Source organism: Coffea eugenioides, chromosome 6 (genome assembly GCF_003713205.1).
Source record: "Coffea eugenioides isolate CCC68of chromosome 6, Ceug_1.0, whole genome shotgun sequence".
Lineage (NCBI taxonomy): Eukaryota > Viridiplantae > Streptophyta > Magnoliopsida > Gentianales > Rubiaceae > Coffea > Coffea eugenioides.
Window position 1 is genome coordinate 7,933,780 of NC_040040.1, and position 20,138 is coordinate 7,953,917.

The 20,138-nt window shown below is 38.6% G+C and overlaps 3 protein-coding genes across 4 annotated transcripts; 1 reads left to right on the top strand and 2 right to left on the bottom strand.

The window, feature by feature from the left end:
* Positions 1 to 1,832: 1,832 nt before the first annotated feature.
* Positions 1,833 to 8,143, bottom strand: LOC113775029 (nuclear pore complex protein NUP1). 2 transcript variants are annotated; one of them, XM_027319743.1, is made up of 8 exons: positions 7,720 to 8,143; positions 6,545 to 6,597; positions 5,748 to 5,917; positions 4,691 to 4,901; positions 4,173 to 4,466; positions 3,998 to 4,081; positions 3,004 to 3,693; positions 1,833 to 2,524 (listed from the first exon to the last, which is right to left on the bottom strand). In XM_027319743.1, the coding sequence occupies exons 1-8, from the start codon at positions 7,994 to 7,996 to the stop codon at positions 2,039 to 2,041; spliced, it is 2,265 nt and encodes a 754-aa protein (XP_027175544.1). In that variant the 5' UTR covers positions 7,997 to 8,143; the 3' UTR covers positions 1,833 to 2,038. The 2 variants fall into 2 exon arrangements, with proteins under 2 accessions (XP_027175544.1, XP_027175545.1); XM_027319744.1 differs by lacking the exons at positions 6,545 to 6,597; positions 7,720 to 8,143 and adding an exon at positions 6,382 to 6,524.
* A 5,476-nt stretch (positions 8,144 to 13,619) lies between these two features.
* On the top strand, positions 13,620 to 16,104 carry LOC113775975 (equilibrative nucleotide transporter 8). The gene is made up of 3 exons (XM_027321038.1): positions 13,620 to 13,676; positions 13,775 to 14,510; positions 15,245 to 16,104. The coding sequence occupies exons 2-3, from the start codon at positions 13,988 to 13,990 to the stop codon at positions 15,937 to 15,939; spliced, it is 1,218 nt and encodes a 405-aa protein (XP_027176839.1). The 5' UTR covers positions 13,620 to 13,676; positions 13,775 to 13,987; the 3' UTR covers positions 15,940 to 16,104.
* A 240-nt stretch (positions 16,105 to 16,344) lies between these two features.
* Positions 16,345 to 19,005, bottom strand: LOC113776193. Its single transcript, XM_027321300.1, has 3 exons — positions 18,318 to 19,005; positions 16,916 to 17,088; positions 16,345 to 16,686 (listed from the first exon to the last, which is right to left on the bottom strand). The coding sequence occupies exons 1-3, from the start codon at positions 18,948 to 18,950 to the stop codon at positions 16,509 to 16,511; spliced, it is 984 nt and encodes a 327-aa protein (XP_027177101.1). The 5' UTR covers positions 18,951 to 19,005; the 3' UTR covers positions 16,345 to 16,508.
* Positions 19,006 to 20,138: the final 1,133 nt, after the last annotated feature.

The following is a 20,138-nucleotide window of genomic DNA, read 5'->3' on the forward strand; positions in this document are numbered from 1 at the left end:
TTCTTCCTTTCATGAGGCCTATATAGGAGCAGCCGTCTCCATCCGAAATGAACATCCACAGGCTACTATACTGTACAGCAGAGTTTAGTGTAAGCGAGACTCATTCATTCAACAACTTTCTAGCAGCTACGCTCTGATACTGTAGTAGCAGCAGCACAATGTTGTCTGCTTTATCAGAGAGAGTTCCTTTGATCATGTGAGACTGTCTGAGTCGGTTTTAATTAAGTCAAACCTCATCTCTTTTTTTTTTTGTTGTTGGGGGGGTTCATGTGATTCAGCTGGTTTTAACAAAATATATAGTAGTAATGCAGGAACAAATAAAAAAAAATTTCTTTTTTTTTGTTGTTGTTTGTGTGTGGGGTGTGGGGGGGGGGGGGGGTTGTTAGGGAGGGTATTGAGGAACGTGTTGCTGTCGCTTACTCTTGACGCCATGGATTATGGATATGGAAATAAAACAATGGCATATGTTCTTCTAGTATTGTTCTTTGATCCTCCATTGCATCTTTCCATGTGAAAGCCAACAGATATATTAGGCGGCTTGCCTTTGAACCAGCATAATGTAAATTGTCTCTCGTTTTCCTCATAATCTCCTAATTAATGAAGACTTTCGGTTCCGCTAATCCCCTAATTGTTTGGTTCTTAATTAATTGAGTTCTATGGATCAGAGTAGGATTAAATGACATTAAATAATTTAATTGATCTCGATCGTGTTATTTCCTATGGAGCTGCATGGAGTTAACACTTGCTACTATCTCAATTTCCATAGTTGGATGATCGCTTTGAGGTGATTAAAATGAGACGTTGAGAACAGTTAACTGACCATTGCAAAACAAGAAGGCAAGAAAGTATGAAGCCATAATATTAATTTGAGGCTTCGAATGCCGAAATAATTTGTCTAACTCGATGTTGAAAGGCGGACAAGCTGCTTGAAGAAGAAGAAGAAGAAGAAGAAGGTAGGTGGATAATGATGAATGGATGTAGTTGTACTAGTACAGTGCGCGTTAAAAAAAAAATGCTGAGAAAAAGATCTGGCCGTCGGTCGTGTCAGGGAAGGTACCGGCTGGCTGCTAAATCCAAAAGTCTATTTTGTCCTCCAGGCGGACATGGATCGTGGGAGATGCCACACTTTGGGCCTCTAAGGACACTTGGGACGTTCGTCGCCATGGGACTCAAATAGATGCGTGCACGATCCACTTGCCTCAAACGGCATCAGTAGCTGGATGACTAATCCGAATATCCGATCCACACACCCCCCCCCCCCAAAAATAATTTTAAAAAAAATCAAAATATATTTTAATGTTCTCGTACATTACCAAAATACTAGTCATGATCATAATCATAATCCGACTAAAGGCATCGGCCAAGACTCTGATTTGAGATCAAAGGTTAGGAAAGTTCTTTTTCATTGTCGTTACAGATTGGGTTTGGCTGATCAATCCTAAACGCCCATCCTTTCCACCTCGCCCTAAACGCTCATTTACTCGAGTGTCAAGAAAAATTACAACACTTATGTGCTGATCCACCCATCGCCTATGTAAAGGATGCATTTTCCACCAAATACATTTGGACCATATGTATCTTACACGTTTCTTCGAACAGGCTGTTCTCCTTGATCCTTATGCTAGAAACGAAGAGAGTCAATTTCTGTTGACGTTAATCGGTTTCATTCAGTATTCATTAATTTGAAACCTAGATCTTCACGCTCTTATTCATATAGAATTGTGATTTATTAAACATGTATGGGTATCATATATTTTGATATACCCATTCATATTGCCCATGTCCCTAGACCAAACAGCCCCCAGTTTTTGTAGATAAAAAGGGCACATAAATTCAAAACAGATAACCCATCAATTTCGATATATTAATCAAACCAATGCCCCTTTTTTTTTTCTTTTGGAAAATTAGTTTAACCGATTCCTAAAATTGAGCGCATTTGAGAGGTAACATTTATAATGTGAATCAATATTTAAAAGAAAAGAAATCAGCATCGTCCCAATAACGAAAGAGGAACTCTTACTATGGATATATCGCCATCTTAGTAGCAGATAGCATCTTTCCCTAACGAACCGAAGGACAGCCTAGTCTTCTTGTCGGATCCGAAGCTGAACTTAAGATCGTCTGCATCAACTTGAGCAGAGGCACTACTTGTCGAGGGGAATGGGAATGAAAACACAAGCGCTGGAGTTGACCTCTTAGTGCCAAAACTGTAAGCAGGAACTGCAGGCAATTCATTTGGCTGAGATACCACCTCACTCGAAGAGAATGGCATGACGGAGGGTGTTGGTGGCTCTGACAATATACTGGACGAGGCGGATACAGGGAAGGCAAATGCAGAGCCATTATCAGATGACACGGCACGACTCAGATCGTGCCTCCCAACAGAAATTTGTGGCAAAGTCGGCCTTGTCCCAGATGAGTGTGGTGGTGGCTTCTTTGATGGCTCAAGGCCTGATTCACTCTGTGACGTTCTGACATGCTTCCCATTACTCTGATGCTGGGAAGGGTTTTGTAGACTCGACCTCTGCCATAAAGACATTAAGAGTTTGATTCAACAGAATATTCAACAATAGTCATACCGAATCAATTCAGCAAGCATGGATCCTGTTTCTCCATGTAACCAGATTCAGCTGGTCAGAAGGCCACCACATCACTAAGGCAACTCTACCCTCCGTTCCCTTCAAATGACACTACCAATCAACAAACTACTTCAAGAATTAATGTAATGGCCTCGCATGTTTAGTCTCTCTCTTTCAAGCTTAAAACTAACTGGCACACTAGTCCAACATGTGATCTATTACTATTCACAATATGTTTTATCCAAATCTTTCATGATATTAATGCCAGGTCAAACTCAGACATACATTATCATGAGATAATATTTTAAGATTACGAAGTCACAGTGTGAGATCCATCTAGCTCAATACGAACTGCAAAAGAATAACCTGATGAACCATGAAAAGCAACCACACAAGCGTAACATGATCACAAAGAATTACATACCTCCTGGAAACTTTTTAGTTGAGAAGAAGTACTCTTCAAAGAAAACAAGGACCCACTGTTGGTATCACTTTGCACTGTAGCATCACCATCGTTTATGCCAGGAGGTTGACTACTTGCGACTATAGCATCTTTAGCTTCTTTACTTCTCTCCTGGGATTCTACTTGATTCTTTGAATTGCCTCCAAGTTTATTTCCTTCAGAAATAAGTTTCGGATCAGGCAAATCAGTTTGCTTTAAAGAACCAAATTCTTCAGGATTTAAGAAGCTGATATTTTCCTTCAGCATAGCATGGGAAGCCCCAGGAGGAGATCTCTTCCACGCAGTAGCTAGCCGTATCTCTGCTGCCTTCTCTTGAGGTGTGGGCTTGCGACTATCAAGCTGCTCCAATATTCTTTTTACTGCCTGACTGCATGATGGGTTCACATGGGTGTTATTCCCAACGCCCTTTCCCGCATGGTTGCCTTGCTGTTGTCTTGAAGTACTAGCTTCACCAGGTTCCAGATTCTTCTGTAAATCAGGCAGGAGGCCTTGAAAGGCAATGGGCTGTTGAATTGGTGAAGGAGCATCTTTAGAAGGCTTAAAAAGAATAGACCCTCTTGGTCTGGCGTCTGAAGCAAGTTTATTTCGCATGCGACGGACTGGTCCAACTGATCCATAGCCACTATCAAGCACATCATGTCTTGATTTTACCTTAAAAACAGAAAAAAAGAACAGTAAAACAAACTACTCTATATATACATAAAGAATGCTACAGCAATTTGAGTCATGATAGTCGATAGAAGGATTGCAGCTTGGATACTAAATCTACTTCTATACGACTCATCAAAGAAGAGCTCAATCAATATCTGACGTTTCAGATAGGATAGACCACCACTGACTCTACAAGCATCTCTTACAGAGTTGACCATAGGTCGCTATAGAGAAAGATGAATTTTACAGAAGAAAAAGATCGCAATGTGTGATGCAACAATAATAACCCACTAATGAGTTATACCTGTCCAAAGATCGGCATTTGAGATTGCTTCGTGGAGATTGGCGAAGTGTTTAGGTACCTGCTATCAGCTTGTGACTGAGTCAGCTGACAACATAAAAGAGAAAATAGAAGCAATCATTTCGAGTGAAAAATGAAAAGTTACATCAGTTCAAAACTTTAATGAACTCACATATACCTTGGCCCTGGACTTTGAATAAATAGTTCTAGAATATGGGGTTCTAGGAAAATCATGCAGTCCATGTCTTCCTCTGTGATTTGGTGTTGTATAAAGATGTTTTTCCTGTGCCATGGCACCTGGCCAACAAGTTGATAACCGAGGAGAAGATGAAGAAATAAAGTGCTTTGATGCAAATTCATCACCAATTTGACGAGCACCTACAGAATAAGGAACACCACCCCGTTCTGATAGTCGACTTCCCATAAAAGCTCTAGCAATATCTATAGGTGATGCGCCAATTTCATCTTGCACCTACAGAATTCATTTGGAACAATTCAGCAAATATTGTAATATTGAAAATAAGAAGATGATAGTAAAGCTGTAGACTATTGAAACTTTTGCAGGCACATGCATTTGCTAACTCCATTAAAATAACTAGAAGCTCATTCTGCAACAGAAATTTTAATCCTAAAACAGGTTATTTACCAACAAGAACATGCTGCAAATAGGACTAGTGAAAGAGTCATTATACTCACACTCGGCTGCGGGGAAACTGTCGCAGTTCTTACGATAGCTGTCTTCATATCCCCCTGATCTCGTTCATCTGACATCTTTGGAAATGGGGCCAGCAAACCTCCTTCAGTACGTCCTGCAATGGCCAGGATTTCGTTCTTTTCTTGCCTCTCCACATCTGAAACATCACCGGCCTTAGAGCTTATTATCTCCATCAATCGGTTGATCTCATCTCTACATGGATTGAAGAGTAGTTATGCAGATGGTTTAACCACAACTAGTGACAAACTATGCTTGTGATGATGCATATATACTTGAATTTATAGATAGACATGTAACCAGCAGAGCATCTGCAAAAAAATTTAACAGCTCCCACAAAAGTGATGTATGAAAGATGGATGGGACTGGAAGAGTTTTTGCATCTACAATGATGACTCAGAGATATCAACAAAATTTCTTCATCATCAGCAAACGTCTAAAATATGAAGCTAGGCCCTTAAATTATTTAGAACTCATGCTGTTTCAAACTAAATACATATTCACTATAATGTCTGCATACATCAAATACTGAAGAATAATCCACAGGATGCTTCATGGACAATGACGGAAGGCTTACTTGGAAAGCAAGATAGGACAAGCTCATTGCTTACTAAGCCATTTGTTGCAACTTTTTGTACTGGAAGAAATAGGAATCAAATGAAGACTCTAAAGACATAAACAATTTTAAGTAGGCTCATAAGCAAGGTTTTCACTGCAATTTCCTCAATGAGCTGGCAGTTGGAAAGAACAACATATGTAGTAAATATTTCTCCCAATATTCTTTACCATACTTTATTATAGCAAATCTGCTGATAAAGACCGATAAGTTTCTACCTTTTCAAATAAAATCTTCTTCAATGTTCACTTGCAAGCAAATTCAACATTCTAATATTGTTACTTTCAAAAAGCAGCCAAATTCAGAAGGGAAATATTTCATGTAAGGCTACCATAATGGTGCATTAAGGGAAGAGCTAGGAGAACAAAAAATAATGAAGGGAACAAAAATAACTGGAGATAAACACAAAAAAGACACCAACGTACCTAGAAAAAGTTTTCCCTTTTATGAGCTGCTCAATTTTGGAAATTTGAGAATCATTGTCACAGCTCTTTGGCTTATTTTGTCCAAACGTGTCACTCTGACAATTTCTCTTTAAGCCATTCGCAGCTACTTCATTTGGACCAGGTCTTTCATTAGACTGGGGTACATCATTCTACATCAAAATGATTCCAAAAGTTCAAAATGGGAGTATGTAAAGATGAAGCTACAACATTATTTCTCATTCAATGCACTTGGACAGTTTCACTGTAGCAATAAAGCAGCAGTGATAGTAATTTAACCACTTCTATATCACTATTAGAACCACATACCATAATAGCAGGAGTAACAGCCACTAAAGTGCTCAATTTTAAATCAAAAGGTTTCAGAGGCAAAACCAACACAAACTATATCATCAAGACAGTCTTCAACTATGACAATGTTTGTCTTCTCAAAGTTAATATGATTTGTCAATCTTTTCTCATTTTCTCGTTGCATGATTCCAAAACACTTCCTTTCTCACAATTACATTGAACATAGGATAATGAACACACCAAAGCAACCAGATTATAAAGAAGAAGAAGAAGAAGAAGAAGAAGAAGAAGAAGAAGAAGAAGAAGAATATCCTGCAATAAGCACCCTTTGTTGCATGGTCTCAGTGGACACCAAGTCCTTCCTGTCGGCTTAGGTTTGTTTTTGTGAAAAAATTGTTGCCTGGTTCCACCTACCATCAACCAAGAAAAGAAAGAAACAAAAAAAGGACCCACTCAAATATAAAGGCAGGCAACAAACTGGCACTCACAGTGTATTTTTCATTGGCTTCAGCAATAGTTGCTACAACCCCGTCCAAGATATCTGTCAACAACAATGCTTACCAAGTTTACAAAATGAAATCTAAACTGAGGGAGAACACAGTACAAAGCTCCCAATCAAATGTTTATTTTAGGAAAAAAATTACAGGAAAATAATGTAGAAAATAAAAATGATTCCATGATGATGAAATTACACACAATGAAAAGGGACAAATCGGATGTTTTATGTACGGTAGGCTCCAGAATTGCTCTCACGTATGGAGAGTTCAGTTAAAGTTTAAAGCTTCTCTACATTCTCTTCTGCTACCCCCAAATGTCCATGCCTTGTCAATATTCAATAGTTTCAAGAATAAAGGACAGAAGTGAGTCAATTGAAAAATGACCAAGCAGTCACACTTAACACCCTACAAGCCCCTTCATTTTCAAATTTGATAATACTTACTGACAAGTCTGGTGCATTATTTCACCCTAAGTTCAAATGAGAAAATAACTCCTGACGGCAAATCTGCCTTCAGTTCTGAGTCGAATCAAATTAGGAAGGCCACATGTTTTCATGGATGCGTGGTTCTAATCTGTGGTTCTAACTTAAACTTATTAGTACTTAGAGCTCCTAATTCCAGCAACTCTCTAACCCATTCTCTATGTGATACACAAGGTTAACAGCTCTACGCATTATCTAATGTATGGATGAAGAGCTTATGAAAAGCTTTGGAAATCTTTCAAACACCTGACGCAATCTGGCAGCCAGACTCGATCCTAAGAGACTTGATCACAAATTGACGGTTATCACCTCTATACTCATCTCTTCTTTCATTGCAGTGATATACCTCACTCTACCCTGATACAATTTGCAGTGACCACATCTACCATGATAAATACCTCGTATATACCTCACTCTCTGGTGATAATCGTTAAACTTAGTTACCTCCCAAAAACCCTCCTCCTTTTGCGGTCTATTGGATACTGGAGTTGTTGTCATTAATCTTGAGAGATTTTCAATAACTTATCGACATTGTAAAGATTTTAAGAGCAAGAAGCAGATTAAGGAGGAGAAAATTACTAATGCTCGGAGAGTAATTCGTGTTTCATGTATCCAACATTACGCTAATCATTTAACAATTTGACTGGCAGGAAGATCATGAAAACAACCCCCGGAGTTGCTTACCTGGATTTTCAGAAGGGGGAGGAAGTGCGGCGGGGATTTTGGAGAAGAAAGGCAATAATTTGGTGGCGCCGCCAGCTACAAGGCGGTAGGCAGGGTCGACGATCTTGGAAAACCATCCTCCGGTGGCGGCGCGGCTGGGGCGCAGCTGATTCGTAGGAGGACGAGCATAGGGAGTGGGCTGGGACTTCCTCGTGGACGGTTTTCTAAGCTTTCCCCCGGCGCCTCTCTCACTATCACCGTCTCCGTACAGGGACGTCGTTGTCGTTTTGGACTCCATTCTCTCAAGCTCTAGCACCTCTAGGATGTTGGGTGCGGTGGGGCAGGGGTTTAATTTGTTAGCTTGATCTGCGTTGTATTATTATTTTATTAAGCCCTAATTATACATTATTATTAGTAGAAAAAGAATAGAAACCTACTTCAACTGCACCCCATCTTCCACCACCAACTCCCCCCCCCCTCCCCTCCCCAAACACACACACACACACGCAGCACTCCCAAACATGAGTAGTCAGTCAGCCGTAGGACGAGGAAAGCGTAAAGTCCAGAGTCACTACTGGTAGTGGTGGTTTTTCACCCCAAGTGGGTCCGCCTAAGAATGCGTTGAATTAATTGAGGAAAAATGGAGAGATCTGAGCCGGTGATCCGAACATGTGAATTATTGTTGTTGGGTCCCCGCAGGATGGAAAGTTCTTTCCTACTTTTCTTGTCATTCTCCAATCTCCATCCGCACCTCCTTTTTTTTTTTATCCATTTTTTTCATTCGGGGGAAAATAAGGAGAGGCAGGGGTATATTTTAATTAAGGGTTTGTTTGGATGGTGAATTTTTTAAGTATTTATAATAAATTTTACTATAACTGATTTTTGGCCAAGTTTGTCTCCCAATCCAAAAAAATCATCAAATTTTTTAACTTACATACTTCAAAATGCCTAATACACAAAAAAAATTTTGCTTTCTCTTTTCTTCTTCTTTCTCCCCCATCCCAACCCACCACCATCTTTGTTCTCGGCCACCCCTCCGCTGCCAATTCCCGCGCCGGTCACCTCTGCCAGCTCTGATTCTAGTGCTAACCTTCTCTTTTTTTTTTTTCCCTTTCTCCCTCTCACCCTCTCCTCCCCTCCCCTCTCTTTCCCCCACCACCCTCCCTCTCCCCCTTTGCCCAATCTAGTCCTCCCCTCCTTTTTTTTCTTTCTTCCTCTCCCCCTCCCCTTCCCTCCCCTCCCCTCTTCCCCTCTGCCAGATCTGGTCGTGTGACCATATCGCAGCCAGGGAAGGGTGAGGGTGGCAGGGGAGGGAGAGAGGGAGAAGAAAAGGGCGGAGAGTGGGAGAGGAGAGGGGAAGGGAAAGGGAGAAAAGGGGGAGAGAAAAAGCAAACAAAAAAAAAATTCCATGGTTGTTGGTTCTTCTGGTGCCAAGAGGGGGAAGGGGAGGAGAGGAAGAGAGGGAGAGGGAGAGGGAGAATAGGGGGGAGAGAAGGAGAAGGAAAGGCGGGAGGGAGGAGGAGAGGAAAAAAAAGATAGAGGATAGTGGGTTGAGATTGGGGAGGGGAAGAGGAAGGAAGAACAATGAGGGGAAAAGGAAATTAAAAAAATTTTGTGTGTTTTTTTATATATTGATGTGTGTATATTAAAAACTTTGTAAAAAAATTGTAAAAAATTTGTCTATCAAAAATTGGACCAAAAACAAGGCATCCAAACATGCCCTAAGTTCTAGGGAAGATTTCATCATTTCATGTAAGGTACAATTTTCATAATCACTTTTAGGTGTGAATTAATCTGAAAGATTATTCTTTTTTTTCGTCTTTAGCAACATAAACCTAATTCGTGACACACAAATTGCTTGCGATGCACTTCAACTAGTTCATTCTTGAATGAATGCAGTCATTGTTCATCTTCAAATGAAACGCTCTCCTGAATTGAATGGGAGAGCATAGTCCTCTCTCTAAAAGTTTTTAGTCCACCCACGGAGTAATAGCCTTTGGAAGGGAGCTAGGAGAAAATTTCTGGAATGTCCATCGGGTACAAAGTAAATTTGGAATTGCTAAAAGGGAATCAGGATGCCAATTGAAGAATCAGGATGCCTTATTTCTATTTTCTGGAATCATAAGTTAGGTAAGTTCAGGGACTGACTCAACTGGCAAAATTAGGATTTCTTGCTGTTATACCGGGCTGAGAAGCTGTGACAAAATGTATCTTTTTTCCTCGATGAATGAAAATCAGAATTTTCAAGCTGCTTTTATGAGATTTCATAATTAGACTTAAAAAAAGTTCTTTTGGAACAAAATGACGTGGTCTCAGATGAATCTGCAGTTCCTTTTATTGGTTACACTTGCACCGTATTATGCCTCATGCATCTAGGATATGATGCATTTTGCAAGTGCTACGCTCTCAAACCGTGAGCTTTTTTGCTTGGATGAGAATGCTCGAGGTTATGGTATTGAAGGGAAGGCAAGACTTTATGAGCTATGTGGGAAAAAACCATGCCTGGAAGTTTAGGATGGCTCAACCACCGTGTCCCCAGCCGGTAGATGCACATTTCTGAATCCAGGTACAGAACTTCAAATATGTATGTGGTATATTAAACTTCATTTTGGCAGATTGAACATTGCATCTCCAGCTACTTGACTAGATACTATCTGCATTTTCTGTCGGTATGGATAGACACCTCTACAGTATAACGTAACCATCCGCTGCCAACTAATGTTCAGGATCCAATGACTGAATGAGGGGAACGTGCAACAGCCTCTTTAAACATGATACCATTTTTCTTCTATTACATTACATGCCGCTTCTTTTGCACCTTATATCGCTAAAGTCATGATGATATTCCTGATTTCCTGTAGCTGGAAGACTTTCTAGCTCCTCAGGAGCCATCACAAACGCAAATGGACCAGAAGCATCGCCACGGAACTATGAGAAGGTCCTACCGAAGAAAATGATGGACATCTCTTTTTTTTTTCCCCATACGTTCTTCTTCACCTAGATTTGGCAGACAATGCAGCAGAAAAATGATCAAAGGATACTTAAGTGACGAGTATTATAGTGTTCAACTCTTTTCTCTTACTGGGGAGCTTACAAGCGTGCGGAGCAAAATTAGTTTGTCCATAGAATAGTGAAAGCTGATAGCTAGACCCTAAATCCCAGTTCAACGAGTACGAATATTCGTTAGGTGACCATGAGGTTCCTTTCTACTTTTCTCTTGTAAGTTTTGAGGTCTCCCTTTAGACATGTCTAATAAAGATTGAATTCTACAGACATTTGGAATGGTGTTTTTATCTCAAAAATTTCCTGGACGACTCAATTACGTATTTACAGGCACCAAGGCTTGGATAGGATGTGGATTTAAGGAATTGAGAGCCGGTTTTTCCCCTCCCATTACGGCTAGGGTATCCATAAGATGTAAGTGATAGGCAATAATGTTTAGACTCCAAAAAGCTGTAATTTTGATGTATTTTAAGCAAACAAAGTTGAATTAGTAAAATGGAGTAAATTCTTCTCTACGGTTCATGTGTACAGGTAGCTAATTAACTTGAAAATTGGCCTTCAACACAATCCAGCATTTAACCAGTAACTTTCCTAAATCTTCAGATTGATTGGAGTAAAAATATGGACAGATCATATTTATGGTGCAGATATGCTGGCTTTAAGTTGAGAATTAAGATTAATACGACCTCAAATCAAAATCTCAAAAGCCCAAAGTAGAATGTCGTTAGGTGGAAGGTCATGACAAGCAAATACCATCCCAAGGCAAAAGGCAGGAGCTGAAATGACACATTTTCAATGAGGGGATAATTATAGCTCCTAGATCCTTTGGTAGTAGCAGTGCTACACTGATAATTGATGAAAGAAAGAATCAAGTTCCACATTCCAATGGTTCATGAATTAGACAAGCTTTTGGTCACACCATAACACATGACACGTCCTTTCCTTTGAAATTTGATCTTCTTGAACTACATCCCTGAGCAATAGCCAGTTGGTTTGGCTCCACAGATTTGGAGTTACCCCCGAAAAACATGGAATGGTTGAGCTGAGTGGCCAAAAGCCGTCCATTTTGCCAATCGTTTTCACATCATTACCAGCACATTCATTATTATTCATCCCTACAATCACAAGGGTAATATGTGTATTACAAATTTACACGGGATAAAAGATCTTATGTAAATCACTTTTATCTCGTAATTCAAAAGAATGGCACTCTAATTCATAAATTACCCTCGAAGTGTTACTTACAAGTTGTATCACGAGGTTCCTAATCTTTAATCTATTCATCACTTTTCAGTTCAAGCTAATTCTGCATTTTCTGCGTTTTGTTAGTGTTGTTTGCATGATTAAGGAATAGAGGCACTGCCTAAAGGAGCAACGGGTAATGCTGGTGGGCATTGGCATTGTTCTCTTTCTGTCTTCCCCGCTAATTTTTTTGTGAATGGTCAGGGCTAACGATGCGATTGTAAGAAAGTGCTGCATCTAAGGTCTATTCAATGGTCTATTTAGTGCCAGCCTGCACTGCAGTATTCATAGTGCTATTGATCATCAAAAAATGTAACATGCTCCCAACCTTTTCTTTTTTCCCCTTTAACTTCCTTTTCTTTTTTCTTTTTTTTTTTACGGTACAAAGTGATTTGTTGAACCCTGAAATTGATTCCTTGATTCCCCCTCAAAACGCCAAATGCTCTTAAGAATTGTACTTAGTTTACTATGAGTTCAACCCTCATATTGCTCTTCAGCCTACCTCATCATGTTAAGAAAATGGGAGAGAGTCAATGATGTGCCACAGGATCAGTATTTAGAAAGTATTTCCTAGTTGAGGCATAATTATAAACTGATGTGAGTACAGGGTCTATTAAACTGAGTTAGATGTGGACACGTCTAACATGCATGAAGTCTTCTGGTTTGCCTGGTTCGAAGTCAAGAAATTGTCCCCAAACATATTGAAGGACTTGAAAATGAAGATTGGAAGCGTGTTCATCTCATTCAAGTGGTGGAGGAGTCACATTTAATGCCGGAGTTATATTGATGTCTAAGTCTTGAATCATTATGTTATTTTATATTATTTTAATGATAATTTAGTTATTAGTTAGTAGTGAAATAAGAGGCCAAGTTAAGTCTCAAGTTAGGGCCGAAATAGGGTTTCCATGTTTAGTTAGAAAATTGTGTCTTGTTTAATCTTTTTCAAGTTGAGTTTGGTTAATTGCGTGACTTGTAACGTTACAAATATAGCTCCTTGCAACGTTTTTTACAGTAAAGTAATAAACTTTTGAGAGATGAATTAATAAAAGTGAGTTGTTCTTCTTTTATAGAGTTTCTTGATGGAACGTGAGGTCCTTCTTGAACTGTATTAAGTATTTAGGTTGGATACTTGTGGTGTTTAAAACAAGATGATCACATATCTTATTCTTTCAGACCAATAACCAATCCACTAGATTTTCAGAGACGAGTTCTCTTGAAATCTAGCACATTAGTTATTGTTCCATAATTTGGTTAAGATAGATCTTTGCGCTAATTGATCGACTTGCTTCTTCAAAACAGATTCTTACTGGGTCGAGTTCGCATCATAAGCATTGGTTTGTTCCAAAAGTCCAAATATCATTTGAAAAACAAAATGAGTTTGTCAACATTTCCATCGTATTCAAAGTATTGCGACTTGCGAGAACAAAATTTTGTACTTGATAGGCTCAAGACTTGTATTTGGTTTCTTTATGCATTATCTGATCTAGAGTCTCGCAGGCAAGGTTATGTTGCTATCAACAAGAGTACAATTATGTTTCCTACCGCAAGCATTTTATGTTCATAAAGGTGAAGAGATGAGTAACTTAACAGGAGGAATTAACTTGTAAATTGCTAACTGATTTTTTTTATATTTATATGATACATCAAAGAGTTATCCTGCTTTTTATGATTCTGCCGAACAATAAAGCCAGTTGGTACTTCAAATGACACCCATCCGTTAGTTGTCCCTACAGGTAAAGCACAATCCGCCTGCTGCCTGCAAATTCCATTTTGATTCTGAAATTCAAATCTATCTATCAAATCCATGTCAACTGATTGCTTGCTTGAACAGGCAAAACTGGTTCAGCTTCCTTCCTTGTCAAGTCAAGCTGGGGTCTCTGGTTTTGTGATGCAAGTAACTCTGCATAGCTAAATTACGCATTACCATTGACGTAAAGTGGCTTTGCTCGGCTTATTTGAGTATTTTCAATCACAAATCATTTCAGGATGTCCAATCGCCCACTTTGGAATGCTTTAAATGACCACTGCTTGAGCCTGGAGCAACATGAGAGCAATGGAGGAAGGTCAAATGGAGAGTTCAAAGGGTAACAATGATCAGTCTGAGCCGAGGGACACATATAGAATTGCATATATTCTCCACTTCTTCCTTGGTGCTGGCAATTTGCTTCCGTGGAACACACTAATCACAGCTATTGATTATTATAGCTATATTTATCCCAACAGGCATGTAGAAAAAGTCTTCTCTGTGGCCTACATGAGCTCTTCTGTACTAGTTTTAGTTGTGATGCTGAGCTGGGGTAAATGGAGCAATAGATTTAATCTTAGATTCAGAATGAGCCTTGGGTTTTCTTTGTTTGTTTTCTCCCTAATGGTTACCCCTACAATGGACTGGACTCGACACAGCAATGGGACGAAGGTGAATTCAAGTGTGTCCTACTATATGATTGTCTCATCAGTTGTGATCTGTGGCTTGGCTGATGGCTTGATAGCAGGAAGCTTGATAGGATCTGCAGGAAAGCTGCCAAAACGATACATGCAAGCAATTTTTGCTGGAACTGCTTCTTCAGGTATACATATTTCTACTACACTTTTTAGCAACTTTTTACCTTCTCTTCTTTCATTTAACAGAGGTGTACATATTTTTATTTAATTTTACCAGAAATGCCTGCATGTATTTCACAATGTAAAAAGTTACTATACCTTTAAATGTTCCTTCCCAGAGCAGGAAATTAAAGGCAAAGTTAATATGACGATGTAAATTCCACAATTTGGTTTGCTGCCTAGTATTAGCTTTGATCTTTGAGATTCAATCTAAAATCATGAACAAAGTGATCCATGACACAAGAAGTAAGATATTTCAGATTTGGTTAAAAAAACACGGGTTTTCCAAGATTCGCATGTTAGGATAACAACTCTAACTCACCTTTGCATTTCATGGTGTACTATTGTTGGTTTAGAAAGAAAAAGAAAATGGTTGTCTAATCCATGCGCTAATGAAACAGAATGTGGCTTATAGTGGTACTTTTCACAAAGTACTAAAAGGTATACATTGGAAGGGGGGGGGGGGGGGGGGGAAAGAAAACTGCAGAGGTTACTTAAGTCTCAAATCAAGTACTGAAATAGTGTCCTTGACATTCTGAGCAGCAAAAGTTCTTATTGGCAATTAGATACAGAAATATCGACGGCAATATTCACTTACATGTGCTCAGCCCTCAAGATTAAACACTGAAATCTTGGTAGAAGAATAGGGTGCATAATCCCTATTTCCTAATTTCTTACTAGCTTTACTGTTTTCCAACAGGTGTTCTTGTTTCAGTGCTGAGGATTTTAACAAAGGCCTCACTTCCACACACGCCTAAAGGCCTTAAAACCAGTGCACATTTATATTTTATAGTCAGCACAATAATTTTAACGGGTTGCATAGTTTGTAGCAACCTATTGGACAAGTTGCCAGTTATGCAACAGCATTACAAGCATCTTCAAAAGGTTCTACCGCACTCGACGCCAAAGTTCTGGAAAGTTGCGAGAATAATTCGTTGGCCAGCTCTGGGAGTTTTCATGATTTACACCGTGACTTTGTCCATCTTTCCGGGATTTTTAGCAGAAAACATCGACTCAAGATTTTTAAGGGATTGGTATCCGATTATGCTAATCACATTATACAACATCTCTGATTTAGTGGGGAAGTCTTTCACTGCAATTTTTGTTGTTCAAGGCATTGGAAAGGTTACATGGGGTTGTATAGCAAGGCTGTTGTTCTATCCTCTCTTTAGTGTCTGCTTACATGGGCCCAAATGGCTAAAATCTGAGGTGCCAGTGGCTCTTTTGACAGTAATGCTTGGACTCACCAATGGATATCTGACAAGCTGTATCATGATTCTTGCTCCTAAAGCAGTGGCAGCTCCAGAGGCAGAAATAGCTGCTATTGTCATGGTGGTGTTCCTCGGAGTAGGATTAGTTGCAGGCTCAGTTCTCGGCTGGTTCTGGCTTATTTAGATGCTTCTGAGACCTGATTCGCATCAAGTAGCCACTGATCCTTAGCATCAGGTTTTCAGTGGTTCTGTCCGGGGTGGCGACCGGAGGATATATGGTGGTAAATTTAGTTGTACGAAATGTTCCCATTATAACTGATCAGCTATCATCTGTGGTGTTTTATTTTTACGTGCAAATAAAGAAACATAGCATATATGCATTAATAGCTTCGGGCTTTAGATATCTTTTTTTTTTTTTAATGTTCTGAAAACACCAATACCTTACTATTTACATGCATTCGTTAGTAAGCACCAATCTACCTGTGCTATTATAGTTTCAAAAGATACGAGAACGAGCCTAAAATCGAATGAAACTGGGTTGAAGAAAAATGCTCATCTAGTGAAATGATTTCCTATTTACGTGTTGCTAACTAATTAGCTCCAGAGTCGGGTACAGTACAAAATCTCTAGGTTATACAAAAATTAGCAGCTGTGACTAGTTGAATGGAACAGAACGGGGAAACTAAGAGGGCACCAAGCAGAGGAGGAGGATCAGATCAGGCAAATACTACTAGCAGTATAGCCTACAAATTATTAAGAAGCGGCTGCTATAGGAGGAGGTACTGATGGCGGAGCACCACCGTTGATCCCCAAGGAGATATTTCTTGGTTGTGACCCCTTGTTAGCATCATTTCTGTCCTTCAACTCTTCTTCATCTTCATCGTCGCCCTCAGCATCCCACAGAAAGTGAGCATATGAAGCCATAATATAACTGCGACCACCACCACAACAAAATCCAATCAAGTTTAAGAACATGCATGTTAATTAGATATGGGATATATTACTATTAACAAGCCGGCCTTAAGCATAAAGTTAATTTTCTAATCTGTAGTTTATTTGATTATACTTGGAACCAATTAAAGATGATCCCCATATTTATTAAACAAAAAAAAAAAAAAAAATCCTACTCTTCAGTAAGATACTTCTGTCAAGTAGCGTACCAATCTTGAGGGGCAGCTTGAAGTGCCCGATCAAAGTAAGTCTCAGCACGGGATGCATCTTTATGCGTCTGCCATATCAAGTCGGCGTATAATGACAGAACAGTTCCATCGCCGGGGCTGGCCAGTATCGCTCTTCCACAATACTCTTCTGCTTTCACATAGTCTCCACGAACCTGTTCCCCCGTATTTCACAATATAAATATATAGTCGCAAGAATTAACTAGTAGAACTATATGCTCCTGCTCCACAAGTGACTTGTGATATGGTATGAATCTGCAATCATATACTGTACTATTCCACTCGTTACTGTATATATTCTGTAGCGTTACAGTTGCTTAATAATAACTAGTAGTATTCCAGTGAGACGAAAAGTAAAATTAACCAGCACCGCGGAAGAAAGCTTCCAATTAACTTGATCTTTTACTCAACGTATTAAGGTTAGCTGTTGAAATTTTTATGGTATTAAATTTCACTGTTTATAATATTTTGGTTACAGATTTTTTGATTATTTTTTGTTGATTATGTTTGATAATAAATTTGTAACCGAAAAAAAGCAATTTACATCTTATATTAAGTAAAAAATATAAAATAATATACTATTTTTGATGCCATATGTAATATAATTTCTGATGATAAATAGCAAATTCTAATGTTTTCTTTAATATTTGGACGGGTATTCGATTAATTAAACAATTTAGTAGATGAGAGACAATAATAGAATCATATTATCTTCTCTCTCTTAATATCATTTTTTAATAATTGATTGGATCTAGATGTTACAAGATAATAAATCTCAAGAGAGATTAGTGTAATTTTTAAAACCTAAAGGGAAGCCAGTGAAATAAAAAAGTCAAAAACCTTAGGAGAAGTTTCTAAAATTATTCCATTAAATAAACAAAACTGAAAAGTCGTGTCCAAAAATTGATTTGCTTTCATCACTTAGATCCTGTTTGATAATCTAGTTAAGCACTTAAACATAATGAAATTAGATTTTAACATATTCAAACCGTTTAATAACAAAAAATTAAATATCTGAATTAATTAAGTGACATTGAATTTTCTACACAAAATTTTCTAGATATTCACTTGAATGTGGTATGCACTCAAATATATTAAATTTAATATTTAATAATTTAATGAATTCGAACTTCAAATTTCAGATTTCAATTTTTAATTATCAACTTTATCAAATGCACCCTTAGATATTTAAGGCCAACTGCGAAAGTTTCAGTTTTATCAAATGCACCCTTAATATTTAAGGCCAGCTGCGAAATAGGTCACAAATCTGGCAGTTTATATTTTATCGAACAAATGCGCTATACAGTGAGATAGTGCATTGAAATGCCTAGTATTCTAGTAGTTAAATATGGACGAATTTTAACTTATAATATACAGTGCATACCTCTTTCAAGTATCTTGCATAATTGCTAAGAAGCAGAGAATTTCTCGGGTTGGCTTCAATCATCTTTTGGTAATAGACGTCGGTGTTATCATGTCTATGATCCGAATCCCAATAATCCGAACCACCACCGCTGTCGTTTCCATCGCCACCCCAAGACCCTCCTTCGCCACCCTGACAAATCCTTCCTCCACCACTTCCACTGCCACCCCCAACCGCCAGAGCTTCCGCCAGCCTCCCAGCTTCACACCCCTCTTCTAAATCCAACCCTGAGTTCGACAACAACAACCTCTGATCCGTGAGTCGTCCCACTTCATCGCTCACCAATAGCTCATCATCTTTCTCTTCGTCAACTGCAACACCCCAAAGTAAGCCATGCATGCGCATGCACTTTGACTTATTAGCAGTACTCGACGGCGGATTTTTGACATCTTTGAGATCGTTTTCAGAAAGGGTTCTTGACATTTTCTTGATGGAACCATGATCAGATGATAGTGATGATGATGATGATGATCTGATGATGTGCAGTATGGATTCTGGCTCCGGCGACGACGATGCTGATGAGAAGACGTCCTTGCAGTAGTGGTGTGAAAGCCTTGAGTTTAGCAGTGGCGTTGAAGAGCTTCGGAGTAGCATTTTATTTATTATAGTTTCTTGGCCTTTGGCTATGAATATTCTGATTGTCGATGATGATGATGATGATGATGATGATTTTTTTTTTTTTTTTTATCGTATGATGTGAAACTAGCTTGTAGGAGCTGTAATTTTAAGTTAAGAAAGTGTTTTCTAAAAGGGTTGGGAAGCGAGAGTGAGATTCTTTCGCGCCTTTCTGTTGTGGGTTGAGTCTGGCGAGTGAGAGATTTCCTCCCTCTATGGATGGATCAACTATCAAGAGGAGAAATTGTTTTGCTCACCATTTTATAGCCAGGGTGAGCGTGTAAAATTTATTCAGCACCTAAAAAGATTAAAAAGAAGTCCTGTGAAATTTGAAAAGATGTAGGCAAATATGCGTTGAATATTTTCTAAATGTGGGCCAATATGTGTATGTATTCATATGTTGCGTCATGATTGGATTGAATTTGTAGTACAAGTTCGCGTCAAATTGACTCATCAATTTGCTCATCTGGTTGAAAATTTTTATTTCTTGTCGATATTGGATCATCTGGATGTTGCACGCAATATTGGAATGAGACAGATTTTCAATAGTGTGGATGTTGTTTCTATCTCCTTAAGAGACAGTACATTGGAATATTCATCTCCTATAGTTGGTTAGTTCATTTGTGAAATTACTAAATTCATATATCTATATATATTCCTCTCCTTACAAAATTCATTAGTACTAAATTCATGTATTTATTATAATCATCCCCTGCAAAGTTTATCAATATATTTGTCTATCTAAATTCAAATTTATATATATATATTTATACACACACAAAACACAAAGTTCATTGGTACTAAATTCATGTATCTATCTATATTCATTCCCCTACAAAATCATCTTTCTACAAAATTGATTGGTACGGTAAGGTACATTGATTTGTTAAATCGTTTGTGGAACTACTAAATTCATGCACATCTATATTCATCCCATACAAAAAGTTCATGTATCTATATTCATCTCCCCTACAAAAGTTTATTGAGACAAAGTTTATTTATGAAACTACTAATTCATGTGTTTATATTTACGTTGATACGTGTATCTCCGGCCTTTTTTTGGTTGACAAGTGAAAGAATTTGAATCCAAAATCTCTTACTTATAATCCCTCCTACTTTATCACCCAACCCAACCCAATCCTTCCCCCAATATCTTTGGCCTTGTAT

Bases quoted from the DNA above. Each gene is read 5' to 3' on its own strand.
- LOC113775029 (XM_027319743.1), bottom strand. From the start codon at position 7,996: ATGGAGTCCAAAACGACAACGACGTCCCTGTACGGAGACGGTGATAGT. The intron at 4,467-4,690 runs GTGAGTATAATG...TGAATTCTGTAG, and splicing joins CAGTTTCCCCGCAGCCGAGT to GTGCAAGATGAAATTGGCGC. The intron at 3,694-3,997 runs GTATAACTCATT...TCTGTTTTTAAG, and splicing joins AAATGCCGATCTTTGGACAG to GTAAAATCAAGACATGATGT.
- LOC113776193 (XM_027321300.1), bottom strand. From the start codon at position 18,950: ATGCTACTCCGAAGCTCTTCAACGCCACTGCTAAACTCAAGGCTTTCA. The intron at 17,089-18,317 runs GTATGCACTGTA...ACGGGGGAACAG, and splicing joins ATGCAAGATACTTGAAAGAG to GTTCGTGGAGACTATGTGAA. The intron at 16,687-16,915 runs GTACGCTACTTG...TGGTGGTCGCAG, and splicing joins CAAGCTGCCCCTCAAGATTG to TTATATTATGGCTTCATATG.
- LOC113775975 (XM_027321038.1), top strand. From the start codon at position 13,988: ATGAGAGCAATGGAGGAAGGTCAAATGGAGAGTTCAAAGGGTAACAAT. The intron at 14,511-15,244 runs GTATACATATTT...GTTTTCCAACAG, and splicing joins TGCTGGAACTGCTTCTTCAG to GTGTTCTTGTTTCAGTGCTG.